At 39.8% G+C, this 18,036-nt stretch overlaps 1 protein-coding gene across 2 annotated transcripts in view; it reads left to right on the forward strand.

Annotated features, from left to right (window-relative positions):
* Positions 1-17,304, forward strand: part of fam193a (family with sequence similarity 193 member A) — a 32,311-nt gene extending 15,007 nt beyond the window's left edge. Inside the window, exons 13-23 of one of the 2 annotated variants that reach the window (XM_017701457.2) lie at positions 1,083-1,233; positions 1,825-1,968; positions 3,811-4,077; positions 7,513-7,735; positions 8,042-8,326; positions 8,835-9,120; positions 10,364-10,550; positions 10,937-11,170; positions 12,840-13,698; positions 14,390-14,471; positions 16,265-17,304. In XM_017701457.2, the coding sequence (XP_017556946.1) occupies positions 1,083-1,233; positions 1,825-1,968; positions 3,811-4,077; positions 7,513-7,735; positions 8,042-8,326; positions 8,835-9,120; positions 10,364-10,550; positions 10,937-11,170; positions 12,840-13,698; positions 14,390-14,471; positions 16,265-16,358 (2,812 nt within the window). In that variant the 3' untranslated portion in view covers positions 16,359-17,304. The remainder of the gene's footprint in view (positions 1-1,082; positions 1,234-1,824; positions 1,969-3,810; positions 4,078-7,512; positions 7,736-8,041; positions 8,327-8,834; positions 9,121-10,363; positions 10,551-10,936; positions 11,171-12,839; positions 13,699-14,389; positions 14,472-16,264) is intronic. The other variant, XM_017701458.2, reaches the window with a different exon arrangement.
* The last annotated feature ends 732 nt before the right edge of the window (positions 17,305-18,036 follow it).

Consider the following 18,036-nt stretch of genomic DNA (forward strand, 5'->3'; position numbering starts at 1 on the left):
CATCCAAGCTGTATTTGAAGGCGATCATAATGAATGCGCTGCTCTCAAGACACACCTATGTAGACTTTTGGGCTTAGTCACATCTAGTCAAAGGCAGGCTTGGCCTGGTACTTACCGCTGTTTTGTTGTTATGAAAAGGCCCTTTTAAAACCCAGTATCTAAGGTAGATGGCAAATGCTAGGCATAGCTACGGCATGTATGCATGTCTTGAATATTGTGAAAAAGGTGGTTTCCTCATGAGCTACATCTGCTTCATCTCAGTTTCTTGCAAGCCATGTAAGTTTATTAATATTTAATCATTTTGACTAAGAAAATTTATGAAGTGCTTTTACACAATCAGTTCAGTAAACTTTTAAGATCTGTGTTTTTCAGTTCCCGGCTAGCATGAAACAAATTCAGAAGTTTTGCTTTCATATGGAAGATGCTGGAGTTGGCGTTGTTCAGTTTTTTGCTTGAAAGATAAAAATAGGCAATGTCATTAGTGTGAAATTTGTCATTGTATATTTTGTTGTTGTTACTGAAAGCTTAACCAGCTGTTGGCTAATTTGAGAGTATTTCATTTGGATACAAGAAAAGATACAATAACAGTAGTAACAGAATGCCTCAGCTGAAAATTAATAGAGAAAGTTTAAATGCTAGCATATATGCAAGCAGTAGACATTATATATTATGTTTTGCAATATACAGGATATTGCAAAAACCAGTATATTCAGTTTTTGTGTGTGTAGTAAATAGTACTTAATCATACATAAGTCATCTGCATTGCAGAGTTTAGTGTTTTTTTTTTTTTCTGCGCTATCACACCTGGTTTAAACCCTTTAAGGACTCTAATTCATTGATGAGCTCAGTCTGGTGTTTCTGGAGGAGGTTAAACACTGAATTGTCCTTTGCATGGGTACACATGAACCAATAATGGTAAATACAGCCTTAGTCAGCATACAGGTCATAAACGGCTTGAATCATATTCTTTAGGTTTCTGTTTCCCAGCTACCTGTTCTTCTTTTATGGTGCCACACCTTCAGTATCAGATCTTTTTCTTTTTCGCCTCTGTCTTGTTTTCACTTTTATGTTTTCTTCTCCAGCGGTAGTGATGATGACGACGACGATGAAGTGCCTCCACTCTCAGCCATCTACCCCCTGAGCAGGTATGAGGACGCAGGAGTTGTGGCCAGTATGAACGGCATCCACAATCAGCTGAACGGAGGGGGGGAGAACATGGCTCTCAAGGACGAGGTGGGTCTCCCTACAAGCACAGCTTGCTCTGTTTGTGTATGTGGAGAAAGCAAGTTTCTTTCTCTATGTGTGGATTGGTGATGAGTCAAAAATAGCTGAGAATTTTGTTTTATTAAACAGTAAATGAGACATACTTTATTGAATGATAATGTAATCAATTATAAAATTGATTGATATTGCTACCAACAGATATTTTTTCTTTTAAAAACTATCAACCTTAAATATGTGTTTAAATTTGTCTGATATTTTAAACTGATATTTAATGACCTGTCTATGGTAGGAGCGGAGTGTTTAGGCTATGCTAAACTACTCTGCTATAATGTCTGCATTTTATGCACTGCATTTGTAACAATCTGCAAATAAAATATTTATTTAAAATGTTAGTCCAGGTAGATTTACACCCAGTTTCTGCATTTTGTAAAGATTCTTGTACTGGTATCTGCAGACATGTACATGAAAAAAAATTCAGATCACATCTGCCTAGAATTCCCATATCATGCATTCCTGTTCCAAAGTCAATGCAGTTCAGCTCTCACCTTGCGATTCTTGCATCACTATATTTTAACAACCTTTCCTGTCTCTTTATGTCAGTCTCCTCGGGTTAGCAGCAGTAGTTCCTCAGAGGGCGATGAGGAGGAGGCGGAGGGTGAGAGTAACAGTCAGCCACCGGGCCAGCAGGGGGAGCTCTCTCGAGGAAAAAGTGACAGTCCTCCTCCATCATACCCACTCACACAGGTACAGCAAATGGTGCTGATGTATGATCTCTAATACTTTCTGTATAAAGATTTCTGATTTGCATAACTGATTATTCTGATTTTGGGGTGACATATACTGAAGCCTGTGGACAAGTGTAGGCTTTCACATGATTTTAAAGCATTTATAAAGGAAGGCACATTAAAGTGATAGGTGTCTGCTGAAGAATAATCATATTTTTGTATGTTTGTGTGACTGTTGTAGTTAGGGATGCATAGATAAACTGTGCAGTTTGAGCATTTTATTAAACAAACACAATTCCAATCACTTCCCTGTACAGGGCAAACCAGATTAAAAAACGAAAAGCCAACATTTGCCACCATCTGTGCCAGCTTTACTGTTTGACTGAATAGAATTATGAACTACTCAGTGGACAGTGTCTTACTTTGAATGAAACGGCTTTAATGGAAATTGCTCCTTAACAATGTGATTCAACAAAGAGCAAGATTTCTGAAATTGCATAGTAGGGGTGTGGGGAAAAATCGATTCTTAGATGCATCGCGATACGGATGTGGACAATTCTGAATCGATTCACAAATGTCAAATATCGATCTTCTAAACATTTAATTTATAACGTAACGTTGATAGAATGTAAAAGGCAGAACGCGGAAGTGCAGCGGCGCCCGGACAGTCTGTGACAGCATATGACAAACACACCACAGGATCTGCATTAAAAGCCAGGTTACATCAGGAGTCACAACCCAAATGTTAAAAACAGTCTTTTTGTCCTTTCAGCAAAAACCAAACCACCATGGGAGCCACAACATTTAATGTCCAGTATGTCTCAGTATGTGATAATGCCGTAGTACAGGCAAAAAAATATGAACGAAAAACAGACGCTTTGACAGGAAAATTCTCCTCAAATGTTGAATAGTTTCTTGTAAAATGTCTCTCAACATTCAACTGTTTATAAGGCTGAAGTCGCTTTTCATTCTCCAGCTTCTTGTTCGAATTTTCCCGTTCCACCTTAAATGGTGCCTGAGGTACCAGAATGTAAACACAGCACCATTTAAGGCAGAACGGGAAAATTTGAAAGAGAACCTGACGTCAAAACTTTTTAGTGTTTGACAGTTTCCCATTGCAGATGTAACGTATCGAGCATATTTTACTGATACAGCGATGCCCCCCCACCACCACCACAAACACACACACACACACACACACACACACACACACACACACACACACACACTCTCTCTCTCGTTCTCTCTCGTTCTCTCTCTCTCGTTCTCTCTCTCTACAAGGAGACCAAAACCGAAAAATCGCTGAATTAAATGGGTAGAACTGCTGTAATGTTACGAGTGGCAGCGGCATATCATGTTCTCCAAACAAGAGCACTGAATGAGGGTCTTCCGGTTTACTTGCAAAACCACTTACATTTGTTTAATTGTAACATACTGGAAGTAAATTCATTATGGACTATTACAAATACTTTACTTTAAAAGTACAACATTGTAACATGGTGAAAAAAAGAAATCCTGTATAGAAAAAAAGATGCATCAAGATGCATAGCAGCCCTCTGTTTCATAATTAAATCGAAACGTGAGGTGCCTAGAGATTCCTATTGCACAGTATGTGCATGGCATTGGAGAATATGCAACTACAGTTCAACCAGCTAAATAAAAGACTCAGAAAAACAAAACTCCTCAAGTGAGCTCCTCGGATTAGCCTCGCATGTGATTCCTGCTGTCAATGAGCTACATAGACTGTTGATGAGAGACATATGGTGTCAGTGCATCACTTGTTGTAGTGACACACTTTTTTTTTTCCCTTAGAGCTGAATAATCATCTCGCTTTTCTCTGCTTTTCTTTTTGTCTTTTTAGGTAGAGCAGGTGCAGCATCCATGTGAGTGTCATGTGTGTAACCAGGGCAGTGGGGATGGTAGTGCTGGTGGACTGGGGACACCTGCACTTCCCGCCGGCCGTCTGCACACAGGGACTCACCAGTTCTTTACAGAGAAGACTGCAGCCCACCCAGCACTACACCTCTATCCCCACATACACGGTCACCTGCCCCTGCACAATCTGTCCCACCTGCCCCGGCCCTTGCTGCCCACACTGTACTCCAGCCCTTCCCTCACTCACAACAAGGTGAGAAGCGCACACTCCGTTTCACACAGACACACACATACACACCCACCAGTGGCAGCTGGTAGGCGAGTTTGAATATTAACTACTGTGGCTGGGGTAAAATATGGGAAGTGCATAAAGGGCATAGCAATTTTAATGTTAATCTGACCTAAATGAAATTATTAAAAGCTAGTTTAATGAATTCACTAATGATTTTAATATTGTTTTGTAACATTATTAATTGTTAGATATCATATTAAATTGAGTGTCCGAAAGTACCGTAAGGTAGATAAAAATTTAGCTTAGCTTAGAGCTGCTTGTTCTAGCAACACCATACAGTAAATATTTATGCCCATCAAATATAGTGAAAGACAGAAAAAGATATATTTAAGTTATTTAAAAATATTAATAATTAAAATTGTTATAAGTATTATTATTATTATAATACATTTCTTACTGAGCAGTGCTAAATTTGTTTAAATGGATGATCTGCACATGAACTCATTTATTAGTCGTGCCGTGTTTTGTTACAACAGTGACAACATATACACTATATAAAAGTATTTACTCATCCATCCAAATAATTGAATTTAGGTGTTCCAATCACTTCCATGGCCACAGGTGTATAAAACCGAGCATCTAGACATGCAGACTGCATCTACAAACATTTGTGAAAGAATGGGTCACTCTCAGGAGCTCAATGAATTCCACTGTGGAACAGTGATTGGATGTCATGTGTGCAACAAGTCCAGTCATGAAATTTCCTGGGTACTAAGTATTCCAGTCAACTGTCAGTGGTATTATAACAAAGTGGAAGCAATTGGAAACAACAGCAACTCAGCCACAAAGTGGTAGACCAAGTAAAATGACAGAGCGTGGTCAGCGGATGCTGCGGTGCGTAGAGGTCGCAAACTTTCTGCATAGTCAAACGCTACAGACCTCCAGACTTCTTGTGGCCTTCAGATTAGCTCAGGAACAGTGCATAGAGAGCTTCATGGAATGGATTTCTATGGCCGAGCAGCTGCATCCAGGCCTTACATCACCTAGCACAATGCAAAGCGTCGAATGTGGTGGTGTAAAGCACCACTCCATCTGAAAATTCGATGGAAGAGTCTGGGTTTGGCAGTTGCCAGGAGAACGGTGCTTGTCTGACTGCATTGTGCCAAGTGTAAAGTTTGGTGGATGGGGATTATGGTGTGGGGTTTCAGGAGTCAGGCTTAGCCCCTTAGTTCCAGTGAAAGGAACTCTTAATGCTTCAGCAGACTAAGAGATTTTGGATAATTTCATGCTCCCAACTTTCTGGGAACAGTTTGGGGCTGGCCCCTTCCTGTTCCGGCATGACTGTGCACCCGTGCACAAAGGAAAGTCCATAAAGACATGAATGAGCCAGTTTGATGTGAGAACTTGACTGGCCTGCACAGAGTCCTGACCTCAACCCAACAGAACATGGGATGAATTAGAGCGGAGACTGCGAGCCAGGCCTTCTCGTCCAACATCAGTGTCTGACCTCACAAATGTGCTTCTAGAAGAATGGTCAAAAAATCCCATAAACACGCTCCTAAACCTTGTGGAAAGCCTTCCAAGAAGAGTTGAAGCTGTTATAGCGGCAAAGCGTGGGCAGACATCATATTAAACTCTGGATTAAGAATGGTGTGAAGGCAGACGAGCAAATACTTTTGGCAATATTGTGTGTGTGTGTGTGTGTGTGTGTGTGTGTGTGTGTGTGTGCGCGTGTATATATAGTGTGTATATATAGTACACCCCTCACATTTCTGCAACTCTTTTATTTTATCTTTTCAAAGGACAACACTATAGACATTAAACTTGGGTATAAATTGAAGTAGTGAGTATACAGCTTGTATAGCAGTACAGATTTACTGTTCTCTGAAAATAACTCAACACAGCCATTAATGTCTAAATAGCTAGCAACACGTGAGCACACCTCACAGTGAATATGTTCAAATTGTGTTCAAAGTGTCAATATTTTGTGTGATCACCATTATTATCTAGCACTGCCTTAACCCTCTTGGGCATGAAATTCACCACAGCTGCACAGCTTGCTACTGGAATCCTCTTCCACTCCATGATGACATCACGGAGCTGGTGGATGTTAAGACACCTTGCGCTCCTCCACCTTCCACTTGAGGAATTTGGGTTTAGGTCTGGAGATATATGGCTAGTCCATCACCTGGATCCTCAGCAAGGCAGTTGCAAGAGATATATGTCTTGGTATTCCTCACTACGGCACCTCCACACATGCTCGACCCTGTCTGAGCCAAATAATTTAATCTTGGTCTCGTCAGACTACAAGACATCCATATTCTTGGACTGCTTGTCTTCAGCAAACTGTTTACAGACTTCCTTGTGTGTCAGTTTCAGAAGAGGCTTCCATGTGGCACGACAGCCATGCAGACCAAGTTGATGCATTGTGCAGCGTATGGTCTGAGCACTGACAGGCTGACCTCCCACTTCTTCAACCTCTGTAGCAATGCTGGCAGCACTTATGTGTCTTTTTTTTTTTTTTTAAGCCAACCTCTGGATTTGACACTGAACACGTGGACTTAACTCCTTTGGTCGACCCTGAAGAGGCCTGTTCTGAGTGGAACCTGTCCTGGAAAACCTTGGCCACCGTACTATAGCTCAGTTTCAGGGTGTTGGAAATCTTCTTATAGCGTAGGCCATTTTTGTGAGCAACAGTTCTATTTCTCACATCCTCAGAGAGCTCTTTGCCATGAGGTGCCATGGGGAGGTGGGGGGTGTGTGGAAATATATCGAATCACACGTACTCATAAATTTGTGCCTGGAGGTTGTACACTTGTTCTTGTATACATGTTTTTTTAATCTATTTTCTGCACTGCCCTCTCTTCACCAGCAGGTGGTGTATTGCATCAACATTTGATCTAATGCACTGGTCAGTTCTCCAAAATGGGACATAAACACACTGACTTCATCTTTTTGGACTGATTCTGTATTTAATGAAAACCTCTTTTTTTTCTGGAAATTATTTTGATAAACATTAACTTCCACTAAACTCCACTAAAGCTCTTGGACTTAACTGATTTTTGAAGGCTTGTGTTTAATTTCAGTTAATTTATAGTCTGTAGTATTTATTTTCTGGAGCAGTTTAAACCTCCAGAAAATGAATATAATTAAAGATGTTACCAAGCTCATGCTTCAGCTACTTAACATACCTTAATGTAAAAAGATTTTGGAGCATTTTTATTGGTCCATTGATCATGAAAGTTTCACACAATGCAAAGGACAACCTCGGAGTTTGATTATGCAGAAAACTGAAAATTGAGAATTATGTAATTAAGAGTAAGGAATTTAAATGTGGGTACACAAATGCATTCTTGGAGTTCAGGGAGATCTATTTGTGTAATAAAATGTGTCTCCATGATGTATATCTGTGTGTGTGTGTGTGTGTGTGTGTTTGTGTTTGTGTTTGTGTTCTAGACTCTTCCGCCGGCCCCAACGTCAAACCATGCAGGTGGGAAGCAGCAGCAGCAGCAGGTGTTCAGCCCCGCTTTGCCAGAGCACGTGTACCAGAGTTGTTTTGGTGGAACTGGAGATTGGAATGGCTCCTTACCTTGCCCTTCACTTAAATTCGAGAACCTGTGGGACACTCACATGATGAAAAACTGGAACCCCAGTGTGCTGCTGCAGGAGCCACTTCCTGGTGATTATCACTTCACCACTGAATTTATTTGATTTAAACTTGATGCTCTAATTTCAAATGCAGTGAATAAAAACATACAGTGTTAAGTAAATTCATAATGTTTGACAATAAAAAAAGTAGTTTTTCTTTAGTTGTCTGTCTTTTTTGTCTTTAATTAAAAAGTGGGAATGGTTACATAAAACTATTTTATGCATGCTTTTGGGTTTAAATACTCAAATCAACTGACATTTCTATTATAGCTTGATCTTAAATGCAGTGTTCTATAGTTTTGTCCTGTTTCAACCATCTGTCTTTTCTCTTACCTAGGTGATATGCTTGGTCCGCCTCTTCCTGACGTGCCCCTGCTGTCCTCAGGCTTGGATCCCACCTCTTCCGCTGCAAGCGCCTCCTCTTTCCCTGCTCCTGATGGCAAGGAGAAGAAGAACAGCGCTAAGAAGAAGTGTCTATTCAACTACCAAGATGCCTTCATGGAAGCCAGCGAAGTCGTGATGGTCACTTCCTCAGCCATCTCCTCAGTCTCCAGTACCGCCACCACTGTCCAGTCAAGTAATAATCACATCCACGTTTCATCTAAAAGACCCACATCGCTAGGTAAAGAGGGTAGCCAGATGTCTTTGGGTCACTAGTGGCCACAGTCAAAGCCAGTTGCTAATACTATGCTTGTCTGGTGCCATTTGTGAATTTTGCATTATGGTCAGTAATAATTATTAGGGGTGTAAAATGCATTAATTTTGGAATAATACTTTTTTTATTTGCATCAATAAAAATAAATCAGTAATTGCAGAATTTCAAAGAAATGTAAAATTCCGATTCTAACCCATTGTAATTTTTTCATCTGTATACCACTACTGTGTTAAAAATGCCGTCTAGTCTTACATTTGTATTTAGTGCCAAAACATCTGAATTGAATCATGATATAATTTGAGATTTTGTAATGAATTTAATTATTTCTTTCTGAGATATACACTCCTAATAATAATAAAAATAATAGTAATGATGATATTACCAGATACTACAATTCTTTGTGATCATAAATGATGGGAGCAGAACTGGGAGATTTAGGTGTTTGATACTGTTATTTATTTATTTTTTTTCCTAGGTGAAGTATTTCACAATATAGTTAAAGAGGACCATATACAACCCAGTCCTGTCCCTGCCCCTAGGAATAGCCCCACTGGCCTGGCTTCTTTGCCCCCTCTAAATGGTCCCACTCATCCCCCTGCCCCCAACACACACCTGCCTAGTATGGGTACTCAGCCCTTCCCAAAGACTGTAACTCCAGCCCCAGGCTTCATGGAGGCCCATCAGGGTCTGTGCCTGTCCACTGGGGAGCAGCCCCCTGTTCCAGCTGAAGGTCTGGTCAGTGGACCCAACAGTGTGTGCAGGTCAGTGGCTGAAAAAGTATTTGAATTTCCCTTAGTTGATTGGATTTGTACTGTGGAAAAGTATTGTGATGTTAAATGGCCTGTTTTCCAAGGTATCTGAAAGTTTGACGTAGTTTGCTAACGTTGTAAAAAGTTGTAAAAAAAACATACCATTCACTCTTCATTTCATACAAAACAAAACAACAAAAACCTGCCTGGTACAAGCTACACAAACATTACCCTCAGGAAAATAAATAAAGTGCCAGAAAAAGGATATGGGGCCTTTAATATTTGGAAAGACCTTGTCATAGAAGTAATGCTATAGTGGCTTTAAGGTGTTTAAACAAACTTCTCCAGGGTTTTTAAAATAATGTCTCTCTGGTGCATCTGTAGCATAGATAGAATTTTGGTGCATTTCCCTGTGTTTAGAAAAGATGAGAAAACCCATTATCTCAAATAACACTTACAATAGAGGTCAATATGCAGTTGCATCAGCAAAAAAAAGAAACAAAAAAAAAACAATCATTTTAATGTAAATCTATGAAGAGTGTGCTGAATGGAATAGATCCATTTTCTGTGTAGCTCTTCCAGGATCAAAGTATGGCGTAGTTTCTGGTTTCACCTGCTCTAGCATACCTGATCAAGGTCATTAAGGACTGAGTATTTCTTACCAGTTCCAGCAATCATAAGAACCTTGGAGCCATGGAAATTATCTCAGTAGTTCAGCTGAGTAAAAAGTATGAAAAGTGTGAAATACACGTGGACTACATCATATGGAAAAATACATTATTGAAGTTATATTGCTGCCTATTATGATTGCAGTATGCCAAAATGAACCCTTTATAGACAGGCATGCACTATTTTTTCCTAAAATTACTTGTGTATGTTTATAAGAAATACAAGATTGATTCTGGAATCAATTCACTGTATCATCCAAATACCACACACAAGACAATACAGCACTGTGATGGGTTAAAAAACTTCTGCAACACTATATTATGAAAATTAACAAATGATAATATCTTGCAGCATTGACGTTCATTCTCTCCTTCCAGAAAAACAGTTGCTGCTTTGTAATCCAGGCTTTCAGACTCTTGAATTCAAGGCAAAAAGCTTGAATGAGGTATTTAGGTGCAGGAAAAAAAAAAGAAAAACGAAACGATCCAGTGCCTCCACAACAACACGTGTACCTGATCTAAATGTTTTTCACCGAGATTCATTGTCCCTCTTCCAGTCCAGTAATGCGGTGCTGTTTCTGTTGCAGTGATCCAGACTGTGAGGGCCATCGCTGTGAAGGAGGCGGGTCCTATGAGCACCAGGCATATGAAGGTGAGGAGAGTCCGGATGAGGACAGCTGCTCTGAACATAGCTCCTCCACCTCCACGTCCACCAATCAGAAGGAAGGAAAATACTGTGACTGCTGCTACTGTGAATTCTTCGGCCATGGAGGGGTGAGGGAACCCACTTGCTGTAATGCTGCTGTTCAAATTGCTGTCATTGCTATCATAAGAAAACCTCAGTACTTTTTTTCTGTTATAACTTAATGTAAACATTTTATGATGAATCGACCAATAAGGTTATTCTTATAAAACCGTCAGATCAGGTCCATAAATATTGATGAGTTTTAAGCAAATAAACAATATTCATGTAATTAGGTAGATCAGTTGATGTAAGGTACAACAACTTATTTATTTTTTCTGGCTTAATTATTAAAACTGCACCATTAAGACTTTTTTAATTTATTGAGAAGTCAAAAGAAAGGAAACTACAGGTAGATTTTAATAGTGTTACTGCCATGAAAGATGGCTAATCCTGGTTGTGTATGTTTTGCATAAAGCCACCTGCAGCTCCTACCAGCAGGAACTATGCAGAGATGCGGGAGAAGCTTCGGCTGCGGCTCACCAAAAGGAAGGAAGAGCAGCAGCCAAAAAAGGAGGAGCTGGTCCTGGAGCGGGATGGGGTGCAGGACCACCGCAAGGTGGAGGACTTACTTCAGTTCATCAACAGCGCCGACAGCAAGCCAGCTAGCAGCGCCAAAGCCGCCAAACGGGCCCGTCACAAACAGAAAAAGGTTAACAGTCACCTACAGCTGTAGTTTTACTTTACTACTTATATACAGTTATGTAATTGTGTAATTTCTTACATTGTAAAAGTCCAAATTCATCAAGCCAAAAGTAAGAACTAGTGCCAACTAAGGCCAGTTAATGACTGCTTTCCATCAGTCTTTTGTGAACATTTGCTGTCAAACACACCTGAACAACTTCAACTGACTGCTGACATGAACATACTCAGTGTGCTTGTGGGAAAGAAAATGAAGCTTCACAGCATTAGTGTGTATATTAAATCTCTTCCATTTAAGAATCAACTTTGTGCTGAGATTGTTTAGGGAAACTCAGCCTTGTTTGACGAGTAGTTACAGTCTAATCATTTTAATATGTTTCTGTGTATTACAAAATATTAAAACCCTAGTTGTTTCATCAAAAATGCTCGATCCTGTAAAAAGTAAGGTTGAAAATATGCTGGATAGACTAGATTAGTGCCTGTATTCCCCTTGTTCTTGAAGGACCATAGTACATACATGATTAAGATGATTAACAACTTCAGACAGTTTAACAGTTTCAGCAAATTCAGCTTTGCAGTTGAAACTAACCAGCCCTCAGTAGTTCCGCTGAGCATGCATATAGCCGCTGTCCAAACTTTGCGGGAGAAGACAAAAACATTCTTTACTTTCAGTTTAAATCAATATAAAGAGATTTTATTCCAAGCAATTTTGGGGTATTTCTATTGGTCTGTTGAAAGGACATGTGAAAAGCTGCTTTGTTTAGACGCATGAGAAAAGTAAAAACCGCTAAAAATGGAGATGCATTGTTCTTTGGACAGTGACTGTATATAAATATGATTTCAGTTATATTGCTATGTATTATGATTGCAGTTTGCCTTGCAATATAGAAAACAATTAGTGAGCACATAAAGTGACACGTTTAAAGACTGGTTGACACTGTGTCTGCTTAAAGCGTTCATCGACATAATGTGAACTCCTGCAACATCATATGGTGATAATTCACAAACGTTGTATCTTACACACTAAGGTACGCTGTCTCCCTCCCAGAAGAAAAAGTTGTTACATTGTTAGTCCAGGCTTTAAAATGTTCTTGAAATCGAGGCAAAGAGATTTAATAAAGGTTTTTGGTGCCGGAAAAAAAACAAAAAAAAAAATAAAAGGTCCATTAAACTAACAGGCTTCTAAAGTGATATTCAGAGTTACTTTTTAATCTGAGAATATATATGCACTGTAATTCACTGTAAAGCTGCAACACACAAAATGTCATTTGAACATTTTGAATGTTTGTGATAACAGCTAAAATACCAGAAAATCTAAGTGTACTAGTGAAAACAAGCATTATTGAAACAGTGTGTAAAAAAATGGTGTATTTAAAAGTAAAAATTTATACATTGAATGGTGAAATAACTTGCTCAGTTCAGAATTAAATAACAAAAGGTTTAAAAAATTGTGTGCTTTTATTTTTACTTTATTATTTGTACTTCACCAACACAGCTTTCATGTCTGTGTTTAATCTTAATTGTTTAATTGTCTTAACAATTTGAAATGTTCATTAACATGGGAGTGAGATTCAAATACTGTTTGTTTGAAAGTTCAGCTTGGTGTGTTATGTTGAATGCAGTGTATGTTTCGACTAGTAACATAATCGTATGTCTGTGGGTGTGCTTATGATTTCCAGCTGGAGGAGAAAGCTCGTCTGGAGGCGGAGGCGCGGGAGAGGGAGCTGCAGCAGCAGCTGCTGGAAGAGCAGAGGAGACGGCAGGAGGAAGAAGAGGAGGCACTGAAGCAGGAGCTACTGCGGCTGAAAGAGATGCGGCAGCTCCGCTCTACCAAGAAAAAGAAGAAGGAAAGCAAGTCCAAAGAAGCTGCAGCCACAGTGGTTGCAAAGCCTGAAACAACTTCCCCTGCGCCAGCCCCCACTAACAACCCCCAGCCTTTGCGCCAGACCGCACAGAACGTTCTGGAGAACATGCAGAACGGCAAGACGCAGCTGCTGCACGGCCTCATCCACCTCGCCCCTAGGGAGCCCCGTCTGGAACCTGAAGTGCCAAGTTCAGCCAAGAACAGCCAATCGCTACAGCAAAGCCCAAAGAGCAGCAAAGAGAAGCCCACTGACCCTCCGGCTCTTCAAAACGGCATGGTGGTTCACCCAGAACCCAACAACAAGGCCAAATCCAAACAGCAGCTCAACAACACTTCCAGAACCATTGGAGAGGCCAGCAAGAAGCACACTGAGGCCCCACGAGCACCAGAGGCTGTACTTAAAGCAGTCAGCACGAATGGAGCTCACACAGAAACCAGGGCCAAGCCCAGGACTTCTGAGGAGCAGCACACTGAAGCTAAGAAGGAGGAAAGGAGCAATGGGAAGAAACAGCAGAACGGAGCAAAAGAGGAGAGAGATTCCCCCTTAATCGAGCCTCTGGCTGAGGAGGCGTCTCAGCAGAATGGAAAAGCTGCACCAACTGAGTCCCCTCAACCCAAAGGCAAGGCCAGGAAGAACAAGAAAAAGAAAGCAGACAAGATTATTAGTTCTTTAGGTGAGCACTGTTGAAGGTATTGTCTATGATTTCTGACCCTGACACTAGTTGCCCAACAGTGCCCAAGAACTAATGGCCTTGACCCTGGAGAAGTAATATTGTGAAGCTCTGTTTTCAGAACCCAGTTGATATGCAGTATGGATGGACATTTCAGGAGTTTTTTTTTTTTTTCTTTAGATTTTTGCGGCATTCTTTGTAAAATATCCCCTCCCACTCCTTACCCTCCCACATGCCTTAAAAAAAACACGCACAACTTTTTTTTGCTCCTTTTTAGGCAGTATCACACTTTAGTAATTAATAACCTTTAACAGTATTGAATGAACAGACATATTCTTTCACTGAACATGTCTGCCTACATTTGGTTCACTCCCAAGCCCTGTGCGGTTAATCTGTTAAAATAGTCTGCATTCCCTGAACAGACAAAAGCAAATGTTGTTTTTTTATTTCTATCTGTCATATTACACCATGTATTACTCCAGGTTTGAGCCTGACCCAGGCATTCTGCTTTAATATTAGACACAGCTCCTAATGCCTCCTTCGCACCAAATGTGTTTATAATGGTGATATATATAATGATAGAAATATGATGCATCATACAGCCCTTAAAGTCACATTTAAGTGTCTTTAGATCAGACTTATTGATTCTTAATTATTTATTTAAAAGTAAACAGTGTGTTCTGTGTGTTTTTAGATGACGTGTTCCTGCCCAAAGACATTGATCTGGACAGTGTTGATATGGATGAGACCGAGCGCGAGGTGGAATATTTCAAAAGGTGCAGTGTCTCAGTTCACTTTTTACATTTACTCTTCGCTGTTGTGTTTTTCTACTACATTTTTGTGGTGTTGTAAAATATATTCTTTGGACTTAAAGGCAGCTTAGGTGCCTTGGGAAATGTGCAGCACAACTAGGCGATGTTTTAACAAAGTTATATCAGCAGCTTTTAGACTCCAGTTGTGTTCATCAGAGACTAAGATGTGAAATGTCACATCCTTAAACGATTTTACAGCACTTAGCACTTACATCCGTGTTGAGCGAGTGTATGGAAAGAGTGGTGTGTGAACATCTCACCACATGATTGAAGATAAGATTGATCCTCTGCAGCTTGCTTTTAAGCCAAAGCAAGGAGAGGATGATGCCTGGCTGACCCTCTTTGACACACTGACATTTGGTCAACAAACTCTTGTGCAAGGATGTTATCTACGGATTTTACATCAGCTTTTAACACAGTAGGAATATATACCCTGCTTGGCTGTCTTGAATGTTTACTGGTTTATTTGGCAGGGATTTTATGGATTTACAACTTTCTGTATAAAAATCTCCAACATATGATTGTTTATGGTTTTAAATCTAGTATTAAGGTTCTAAATGCAGGAATTGCCACGGGGATGTGTTTTATCTCCTGTTCTATTTTCTGTTTACACAAATGCAGTTGTTTGTAGCAATGAAAAGATGAGTACTATAGTACTCAGATGATATGGCCCTGGTGACAATAAGCATTCCCTGATTGCATATCAGAATTGTGTGGACTACCTGACTGCATTCAGTGAAGAGAGCTCGAGTTTCATATGTCAAGAAGATGTGCTGTGAAAGAAAGCAAGCATCTAATGTCCTTATCCTCTTCTTAAACCTCTACAGGTAATGGGGGAGGTAATAGAGCAGGTTGAAGCCATAAGTAACTGAGTATAGAGAGAGACAGGCATCTGTCCTTCACTCAACATAGTGATTCTGTTTATAGGAAATCCCAGCAGCAAGTAATTCTTCTGCAAATGCTCAGAAGAATTCATTCAGAAAAGGGCAATTTAATGTCTGTTGATACATCTCTTGTCGAATCAGTACCAATTTGTAATATTACAACGTAGTAGAAGTAGAGGAGGCAGTGGATAGGGCAAGATGGAGGCAGATGATCCGCTGTGGCGACCCCTAAAGGGAGCAGCCGAAAGAAGAAGAAGACATCGTGGTATAACTTTCACCCTGCCAAGAGCAAGTGCAAGTTAAACTGTTAATCAGGCAGGCTAAATCATTTGTATACGGCAAATTCCACTACTGTGGAGATGGGCTGTTGAGAGGAAAGTTAATGAGAAAATGCAGAATCCTACACATCCCGTTTACTGTTCAGTTGCTCCTGTCAGGCTGTTGCTGCAAAGCTCCACTGGCTAAAATATATAGTCTTATATCATTTAAAAATGTTTTTTGAAGTTGTTAATTTCAAAGGCTACAAACTGTTTTAATTAGTAAATAATAGTAAATTAGTAAATTCTAAAAGCAGCCACCACTATAAGTCAATGCGTATGGACTAATTTGTGCAGTGTGCAGGGAAAACTTACCGTGAATGGAGAAATAACATGATTTTGATTTTAAAGTATATTTATTAGTATGCCATTGTGTATGTCATTTTAAGAATGTTCAGTCATCATATTGTGCTCAGCCTGTTGTACTTAAGGGAATAAATGTGTACATCAGTGAAATGTTGTATGTGCGCTGGTGCATCAAAGACAAATCCCTCTTTTGTAATGACGGATCATCAAGTTTTGAATCTGACTGAATTCTCTCTCTGTCCCACCACAGGTTCTGCTTGGACTCTGCCCGACAGACAAGGCAGAGGCTGTCCATCAACTGGTCCAACTTTAGTTTGAAAAATGCCACATTTGCTGCCCACTAAAAAGCGGGCTTCCCTTGAATAGACTGGCAGGAATCAATCAGCAATCCCCCCACCCCCCACCCCACCCCTTCCTATCTCACCAGGCTGACTGCTGACCCAGTGCTGCTATGCTCCAGCTGCTCCCTTGGCCTCCATTACCCATGCTGCCTTGCCTCGTCCTTGTTGCTGTGTGGTTCCTATAGAGAACCCAAACTCGGCTTATTTTCTTGCAGTACTTAGGGAGGAAAAAAGAACAACAAAGACAGGAAAAACAATGCAAATTGTTCTTCAGCAGTTTTTGTTACCCTTTTATTCTCCTTTTAAAAAAATGGCGTGTGTGCTTTTTTTGTCTGCAAGTTGGGCATTTCTCTTTGGCCTATGCCATACACTGGGTTTCCTCTGGCCTTCCCAGTTGTCAAAAAGATTAATATATATGTTTGGAAGAAGGCCTTGCGAAACAGACAAACAGGAAAAAAAAAGATGAAATTGTTCACAAGTGGAAAAAAAGCCTTTTATTTCCAGTAATTGTGGCTTCGAACACTCTTGCTCCTAGCATTGCACTTCATTACAGTTAGTTGAGAAGGGAACGGGACTAGTCTGCTTCAGCTCCCTCCCACAGGCCACTTGGCCCACACCGGGAAGATGGCTAATACTTGACCGATTGTTCTCGTTGGGTTTTTCAGTTCCATTTAACAACTGTTCAGTAAAGTGTTAAAGTTACAGTTTTGTTTTTTCTTTCCTTGTTTTTTTTTTTTTTTTCTTTTTTTTTCAACTTGTAGCCAGCTTATATGAGATCCTTTCAGAATCAAATTGAAAGAAAAGAACAATACTCACACTATCAATCTGTTATAGAGTGTATATTGTATTAACACTGAAGCCTGACTGGCTACTTTTTAACATATTGTTAAGTAATATTAAAATCTTGTCTTTCTTTTTTGAAAGATGGAAATACAGTAGAATGGCAGGACTTTGTGTCTTGTGTGTTCATTTCATTCTTCATATCATAATGACAGATCTTTTTGAGTCTGCTGTGGCTCAGATTAGTCTCATACACATGAGGTGGAAACATGGTGAAATTTTGAAAGGCTGTAGTCTAATGTTGAACTGTGTTGAACTTAAAAGTGGAACAGTTTCTTTTAAATTCTTAAATCTAATAATAGACTTTATTCAAAAGGACAGGGTATCTGGGATGATGGTCAACTTGAAATTAAAATTGATTTTTACTTTATATAATAGTTCCATTATCATTATTATCATCATTATTATTATTATTATTATTATTATATTATCATCACTGTCCAAAAGGAAGCAAGTATCTCTAAATTTGCAAGTTTATATGAGAAGTCAGGAAGTTTTATTACTTGGAACGAAAGTGAATGTATAGAGATGTTGTTCCAAGCAATTTTGAAGTATTTCTGTTGGTCACAAATTTTTTACATAATCTGAAGGGCAACTGTAGTGCCCAAATGTTATACAAAAATGTATACGTTTTAATCAGTGTGGTGACTTTTAGCCGCCTCTACGTCTTCCAATATTTGTCACCTTGCACCAGCAAGTGGGAAATATAACATTAGCCAGTAATATCATGTTTCATCTCCTCGTCCCACCACCCCCACCCATCATTGAGTCAAAATGTTCAGCTAACTCAAATGTCCCTAATACCATGTTTTACTTGGAACTTTGTTTTGGTAGAGGAAGC

This window comes from Pygocentrus nattereri, chromosome 5 (assembly GCF_015220715.1).
Source record: "Pygocentrus nattereri isolate fPygNat1 chromosome 5, fPygNat1.pri, whole genome shotgun sequence".
In the NCBI taxonomy this organism is placed as follows: domain Eukaryota; kingdom Metazoa; phylum Chordata; class Actinopteri; order Characiformes; family Serrasalmidae; genus Pygocentrus; species Pygocentrus nattereri.